Source organism: Calliphora vicina, chromosome 1, assembly GCF_958450345.1.
Source record: "Calliphora vicina chromosome 1, idCalVici1.1, whole genome shotgun sequence".
NCBI classification, from domain to species: Eukaryota; Metazoa; Arthropoda; class Insecta; order Diptera; family Calliphoridae; genus Calliphora; species Calliphora vicina.
In genome coordinates this window covers 1,251,486-1,259,890 of record NC_088780.1, presented here as the reverse complement: position 1 = coordinate 1,259,890, position 8,405 = coordinate 1,251,486, and the positions used below count along the sequence as shown (strand labels likewise).

General features: G+C 32.3%; 1 protein-coding gene across 1 annotated transcript; it reads right to left on the bottom strand.

The window, feature by feature from the left end:
- Positions 1-358: 358 nt before the first annotated feature.
- On the bottom strand, positions 359-5,691 carry LOC135949150 (uncharacterized). Its single transcript, XM_065498615.1, has 8 exons — positions 5,478-5,691; positions 5,226-5,398; positions 4,418-5,158; positions 3,389-3,622; positions 2,887-3,325; positions 1,787-2,815; positions 1,404-1,724; positions 359-1,344 (listed from the first exon to the last, which is right to left on the bottom strand). Exons 1-8 carry the CDS (start codon positions 5,515-5,517, stop codon positions 539-541), a joined length of 3,783 nt encoding a protein of 1,260 aa, XP_065354687.1. The 5' UTR covers positions 5,518-5,691; the 3' UTR covers positions 359-538.
- Positions 5,692-8,405: the final 2,714 nt, after the last annotated feature.

The following is an 8,405-nucleotide window of genomic DNA, read 5'->3' as shown; positions in this document are numbered from 1 at the left end:
ACACAAACTTTGCAGTGAATCACTACCTACAATATATTTTTGAATTTACGCAATTTTTTTTGCATCCATACAAATTGACCTACCCTAATATAAGTATACGTTTGATAAATTGAAAGTTAAAGGGCCAAAAATCTACAACGTATGAAAACAGTTAATTTTGTATTTCCTTATCTGGTAAATAAATTACCCGATAACTGAACAAAGTAAGCTTACTATATAATTAGCTAGCGTTTTATTGTCTACAATACAATTAGCTAACATTTTACTTATATTAATATGAATTGAGTTCCCAAATAAAAAAAAATGAGAACTGAGCACAAAATTTGATATACTACGTACATTCTGAAATAAAAGGCCATTTTTAATTTATTAATTCGACCAACACCTTAAATTTATTAATTGGAAAGCAATATCACTACTGCTTTATAAATGCAAATGTACCTGATCAGTTTGCAAACGAACAGAACATTTCTATCAACAATATAATTATATAATACATATTTAGTACAATGTACATGTGTAAGTGTATGAATTTGAGTTATTCTAAGGAAAAAGCTGAAATATCATTACCAGCATTCTGTACAAACGTTTCTGGGGTGGTTGGGGCACCGAAACGTACCCATTCCCTCTTCAGGCCGGCATCTTTGCGTGCCGAATGTAATGCATGCTCTTTGGCGAAAATTGCGCTGACTGCAAGGCAACTGGGAGGTTCGCCGGTTGCTTTAGAACGTAGGAAACCTGCTGGGTTGGGACTACCAGGCAAAAGTTCAATGCGAAAATCGATAGGAATATCCTTGGCACCAGGTGGTTTATAGTTCCATGTACGATTAGTCATTAGTTGGCCTGTTGTGCGATCATATACCATTTGCTCAGTTAGCCAGTAGCCCAAGCACATTACAAATGCCCCTTCTATTTGTCCAATATCAATGTATGGACTTAAACTTTCACCAGCATCTTCTAAGATATCAACGCGTTTGATCAAGTGATTACCTGTTAAGATGTCTACTTCAAGTTCGGTTAGAGATAAACCGTAAATATTATAGTTTTGCAAATCACCCATTTTGTAGTGGTCGCTTGCAATTAGATTAATGTTCTTTATCCAGGCAGCTTGTACAACCTCCGTCCAAGTAGCTTTATTTTTCATGGAATCCTTGATTGGTTTCAAACGTTCATTTAATGTATTGCAGGCCTTTCGTACAGCGAAACAAACACTTTCACTGCCTACACTTCCGCCTGTGACCATAGAGTTAGCACCATTCAAGGTGTCACTGGCTTCAATTTTTACAAATTCCACTGGAATGCCTAGTACGTAGGCAGCAACCTGTGTTATTTTCGTATTCATTCCTGTGTATTTATTTGTTAAAGTTTTAAAATATTTTAAATTACGCCAAAATTTTAAATACCTTGACCCATTTCTATGCCACCGTGAGATATCACCACCGAACCATCAGTATGATAAATAGAGACAGTTGCAGGATACTGCCCAAAATACATAAGAGGATAATCAGTGATTGCTAAACCCAAACCTCTTTTAATCCATCTGTTTTTCTCATTAAAACTATCAATCTCCTGGCGTCGTTTTCTGTATTCAGTGGATTTAAGAAAGCGTGGTAATAATTCATTCATCTTATTCCCTGGCTGTAAATTAACAAGACGCGCATCAGCAGGATCCACATTTGCTTCAAAAGCGATGTGTTCCATTATGTTCTCAATCATAGCAATACCTTAAAAAGTACATATGTATTTATGAAATTATCTTTGCAAAATACTAAGATACCTTAATTACCTTCAACAGAACCTGGAGCACGACACCAAGTGGAACTGGTGGCGTCAGTAATAACAGCATTTCCCTCCAATTTATAGTTGTCCGCCGTGAATGCATAACAATTTTTTGCACATAATGTTGACAGGTCAGGAACAGGATTTTCATTCAAAGTGCATCCAGCGTCTTCATAAAAGATATTTTTCAAACCCACAATTTTGCCATTAGATTTTATGTGGAATTCATAGTCTGAACGACACCCCCATCGTTTACCATTAGAATTCATCATCGATTCAATGGTTTGCACAAAGCGTGCTGGACGATTAAGTTTGTATGCAGCCAAAGATGCGGCACAAGCAACTGCGTTTCCGCGGGTGATCTTACTTCCATAACCACCACCGAGACGTCTAACTTTCATTTGTACGTCAGCTGCTTTTATTTGCAACATTTTCGAAATAACACTCTGTGTGTGATCTATCCATTGAGTTGTGGACCAAACCTGTAGCCCGTCTTCGAATGGAACTGCTACACATGTTTGGGGTTCCATCGTGAAGTGATATTGTAAACCCATTTCAAAGATTCCTTTGCCAGTTATGTCCGCTTCAGCAGTTAATTTAATATCCCTAAGTTTGGAGGGAGCGACATTGTGAACACGGTCCATTCTATTGTTATCGAAAACATCTCCCAGAGTTGGCATGACCAAGTCACTACCATTCGAATAGATCACTTTGATTTTAGAAGTTGCTCTATTCGCAATATCACTTGTTACGGCCACAATCATACCCAGTGGTTGATCGTAGTAGCGTACATTTTCTGCTGTGAACAATTCCTCAACTTCGTAACCAAATGCAGGATCAACAGCAGTGTTAGAGCCAGGAATATCTTTAGCTGAATAAAACGCAATAACACCAGGCATCTTCATGGCTTCGGATGCATCGATTTGTTCAATAGAAGCACCAACTTTTGTGGCATTAACAAAGGCACAGTGGACAGAATTATCCAGAGTCAGAACATCATTCATGTATGTAGCTTCGCCTGAACACTGAATCAAAGCTAATAAAAAAATGTATCGATTTAATGATCTTATGTATGTATATGTGTTTATTAGTATGCAGCAAATTTACCTTCAACCTTTTGTATGGGCTGTGTAAGAGGGTAATTCTTTTTTTGCGACTCAAATGTTTGCGAACCTGAGGAGAGGTCTCGTTTTAATATTGGACCTCCACTTTTAAATTCTGGTTTTACTTTATCGGAAGGTGCAATATCTAGAAGGCATTTTAGCATGAGCCCACAGGCCAGTTTTCGGCGATATTCTGGAGAAGGATCTGGCAGTACTGCGTTGGGTTGCAAAGCATTCGGTAATTCCGCAAATATCTTCTCTACTATGGCCTTATCATGAAATATTTGGTCCTTAAGGAGTTCCTCAATGCTTGAGGCATGGACGAATTCTGCTGTTATACCACCAAAACAAATGCGTGCATTGTTAACTTTTCCCGATTTCTCAACATCAAATAAAAATCCAGCATTGACAAAAGCGTGTGCATTTTGGGCACGGGGCATGATCTGCAGAATAAACAACACCAAAAATACTGAGAACTAAAAATACTGAGTTAAAATTTAACTCACCTTGTAGGATTTGAATATATATTTATCCTTGGGATAAGGTTTCAACTCGAATGCAGCAATTACCATTTTCGGTGTATTGTTCTTCAGGAAATCGGATAGGGACATTGTTTCTTGTTTTGTTGCATCCATATTAACTACCACTTGAGCATCTAACGTCTCAAATGTTAAAAATACATCTGATGGAAATTCGGGATACTTTTTCTTTGTCGAAATATTACCCGCCAAAGTGCCAGTCTAAAAAGACATTCATTTAAATTAAATCATTGAAAATAAGTGCAGGAATATTAAGGGTATAACTTTTTTTCCCATTTTTTAGATTCACAATTGAAATATATAGGAACAATGGGCATGGCACCTCCCATACAAAGTAAAAATATATTATTGTATATCTGGAGTACTATCATAGTGGGGGTCTTCATACTTTGTGTGTCAGAACAACGTTTACCGGGACAGCTAGTTTCATATAAATAGAAATATTGAAGATAAAATGCCAAACGTAATTGCACTTTTAATGAAATTTCAGTTTTCAATCGGAACTCGATTTCATCTAGCCTCAAATTAACATCTTTAAATAACTGCTTTCCATAAGTTAATATATTAGAAATCGAATTATTTTAATAAAAAGGGTTTCTTTTGAATAAAAGAAAAGCATTAAAATTTACAAACAAAATTCTAGTGTTTTATTAATCCAAATTACTTAAAATCGGAGCGTGGTACCTATAAATGTTTCGACCAAAAAAGTTATGCCCCTAATTCATATATTTAAATGTCGTTGAAATGAGAAATATTTGCGTTCATGAAAGCTGTCCCTGTTCAGCAACTCCGATAAAAAAATTACAAAAAAAAATACAAATTAAAAATTCGAGTTGTTTACAATATTTTATTGTTTAAACAATTGTACACATTTCACGTTAACCTGTTTAAATGATATTAAAAGTTTAACTACGACGATGTTTAATTCAATCAAAATAGAACTGTTAATTATACGGTTTTTATATACAATATATACAAACGAGTAAGTATACTTACGTTTCTTACTGGGACATTAGCTATTAGGTCGAAGTGATTCCACAATTGTTCACAATATTCGAAACCAGGTTTTTTGGAAGCTTCATTGAAAATATCCATTGTTTCAGTGAGACTTAAATTCGCACCCAATTTTAAATAATCATTTGTAAGCTCATGCTGTTTTAAATCACCGATGGCATTTACATCAATAAATTGTTTAATATTTTCCGATCTTCTATATACACCATGAGCTGTGTTACCAGCCACCAACATATATTCGTCATTTGAGCTGACTTTGGAGAGGATGTCAAATAGTTCGGTGAGAGTTTTTGGCCAATACCATTCACAGCCATCGTCATATGCCAAATACTGTAGGGGCTTGTGACATGAACCAGCACACAATTGTCCCGTTTTGGGACATTTCTTATTGGTAAGATCTTCAATGTCTAGACATTCTTGTGGCACCTGTATATTACTATCGACAGCAAAGGATTTCATGGCATCCAGAATTGGTCTGTAGCCAGTACAACGGCAAATGTTACCTCCAAAGGAGTTTTCCACCTCTGCCATGCTGACTTTGCCTCCCTTTGATTCAAGTAAACCATACATGTTCATAATAAACCCTGAAGTACAGAAACCACATTGTGAACCATTCATTTTCGCCATGCGTTTTTGTATGGGATGATAGCCATTGCGCTTATTTCCAAGACCTTCATTGGTTGTAATTTCCCAATCAGCACAACTGTTTAACAATGTTAAGCACTAAAATATTAAGATTAAAATAATTATCCATCTGATTCTGAGTATGTAAAATTATGTTTTTTTTTACCGAATTTGCAGCCCATGTTTTTAATTCACCGGTAACAGGATGCTTTCCTTTTACAGCGACCACACAAGTACCACAACCACCTTCCAAACACATAAACTTGGTGGCTGTTAGTTGGGCATGTTCCCTTATGAAAGTATTCAAAGTTATATCAGCTGGTAAAGTAGACAAATTAACTAGAGAACAAACAGTTGAGATACATAATTAAAAACAAATTAAACAAAAACATCACTTTTCATCAGTTGCAATCAGTACCTGTGTGAGGTTGACCATTAATTTTAAAACTTGTCGTCATATTTCTGAATTTTCTATTTTACAATTGCTTATAATTATATTTTTTAAGATTCACTTTTTTTAATGACACTAGTAACGATGAAAAATGTTATTACACTGTTTTCCGACAAAATTTTACTTGAAGACCTGTTTCAGCAACATTCGCTGTGAAACTGACGACTGATCGATAGATAAATCTACGACAGGCTAATGCAGTTAGTTGCAACTGCTAAAAGTCGTATGGTTAGAGTGCGAATATAATTAAGTTTTTTGCTTTTTCAAAATACAATGACAAAGCTTGTTTATTAAATAATTTACTTTTTATACCAAAATGAAAATAATTGCAGTATTTGTTGAATTATTTTGATTATTATTAAATTTTTATATGTACATATGTATGTATGTAAGTATGTACTTCGTGTTTTGTTTGTTTTCAAATTTGTATTTATACATAATATGTACTTGTTCACATAGAAATGATCGACTTAATAGAAACACTACATTTATTTTAATAGAATTTAGCGTGAATATTTGTAGCACAAAATAATCTATTTTAGTGCATGAATTTCATTTAGACGAACATTTCAATGAAAATTTATCTCAGCACAATTTAGATTTAACATTCCTCATTTAGGTTTGTTGAATAAAACGTTGAAACAAATTATAAAAAAAAATCTTCAATCATTGTTATATCACATTGATTAAATAAATGCATACTTCATATTGTAAACATATGTATGTCTACATATTTCGATTTGTGTTATGTATAAGATATTTCCATTATAAGAATTTAACAGAAAACAACAATAATAAAAATACTTTTGTCATTTAATTTTGCACTAAATAATTTGTAGCACTTTTAACACTTTAAATTTATTACATGTATGTATGTTGTTATTTTTCAATTTCAGCAAATATATTTTGTAAAATTCAACCACTTTACAGAAAAAATTAAAAAAAGAGTAAAAATTACTAAACGCACTAGCCGGCCATATAGTTTTAGAAAAAGTGTTGAGCGTAAAAAGTGTTGTGCGTAAAAATACCAGTGCTGGTAGAGACGACTGCGTTAATGGCCTACTTCTCTTCTCTTAATCTAATAATAAATTATGTGTTTAAAACACAATTTGCTTTTCTTATTTACATTCATTCGACATAACATTTATAAAAATAAGTTGTAAACAAATAGTACATATCCAATTATTTTATTAACATTTGAAATCTAAACTGTAGAGTACAGCATGATCATATAAATGATAGATCAAATATTTTATAAATCAATGTGTACTCGTATGTGAGTAATAGATTAACTAGATATTTTTAAGTCTTAACCGGCTTTTAAAACATTCTGAAACCATCCCCCCTTAAAATATACAAATATACGCCCATGAACTTTGATATTTGTTTTGCAGAGTATTTTTATGAGAGAAATAGTGAACAATTTTAAATTTTTGATAGCAGAGAAAAGCTTTTCAATTGTACAATAAATTTGTACTGAGAGATTAAAAGATTCTCATGAGAAATTATTTACATTATTTGAAGTGAGTGACGATTTAAATTTAGTGAAGCAGAAAAACGTGACTCGAAATATTATAATTATCGTCCATTTAAACATTTGTTTTTTTGCATTGTTTTAGTGTATTTAAATCTCCCAGCAATTTGTTTTTCGTTTGTTTTTGGTGCTTCTAATTATTTAATTATGAGAAAATTTCGGATAATTAAAAATAAATTTTGCTTTGATTTTTCTGAAAATTAAAATAATTCTATTTTAAATAAATTACTACTTGCTACTAAAATAATGAGATAAGTAATTAATAAAATAATATATTGTGTATATTATTTATATAAAATTTAATTTTGTTCTACATGACATGGAAAATATGATAAACATTTTTATTTTTGAAGAATCACCTGACAAAGGTGTTAGTTACAACAGCATTCGTTATTTTTTTTTTGTACTGATAAATATTTGGGGAGTATTAAAACATTTGAGTTCATTAACAACTGATATTCTAGATGGGTGCACTTGCACAAAATCACATACCTAGAGGATGATTCCACGAAATCAGATGTAATAGCATCATAAATCTTTTGACAGGTTTAGAAATTGTAATAACAACAAAAACAACAGCAACAACTATAATTTCTGTATATTCATTTTAAAATCATTTATCAAAATAATTTCACCTTCTTTTAAACATATTATTTCGAATTTTGTAATGCAAATGCGTCATCATGTACGAATACTTATGTATGTGGTAAATCGATAAAAATATAGAATTTATTTCCATCAATATTCGAAATCTATACCATGAAATGGTTTGAGTTGTTCCCTTGTTGTTGTTAACTTTATGTGGAAAAGGTCATTTTACACATCGGTTGACTTGTAACTTTAAAAGTGAAACAGACCCATCATTATCTGTGGCTGCGTTAGGCTTTTCTATATCTCTATGAGTGTTTTAGGTGTCATGTAATAGATTTCGAATAAATAAAATTCAATGTAATTTTAAATAACGTAAGTTTTTTTTAAACTTTGTATGAGATTTACTTTTCGTATTTCTGTTTTGAATCCCTATCAAATTGTTTACAAGTTTCAAAAGCTGAATAGATTCGAATAAACTTTTGTTCTCTTTTTGTTCTATTTCATTCACATGGAATTTAGCCTTTTTTAGACATTGGTTTTTCTTTAGGTTGTGTTCATTATTATTGTGAAATCATACACGGTCATTATTTGGATACGGCTGGTTGAGTTCATTATTAATGATGATTGTCATTAGGTTTTGTTCTTAATAATAAGCTTTAGAAATATATGGATAAATACCTATAAGCACTGAAAAAATCAAAATCTAAAAATCTGTAAATAAAAAGAAACTAATATAATTTTTAAACAATTAACTCTAAACATGTTGCAAA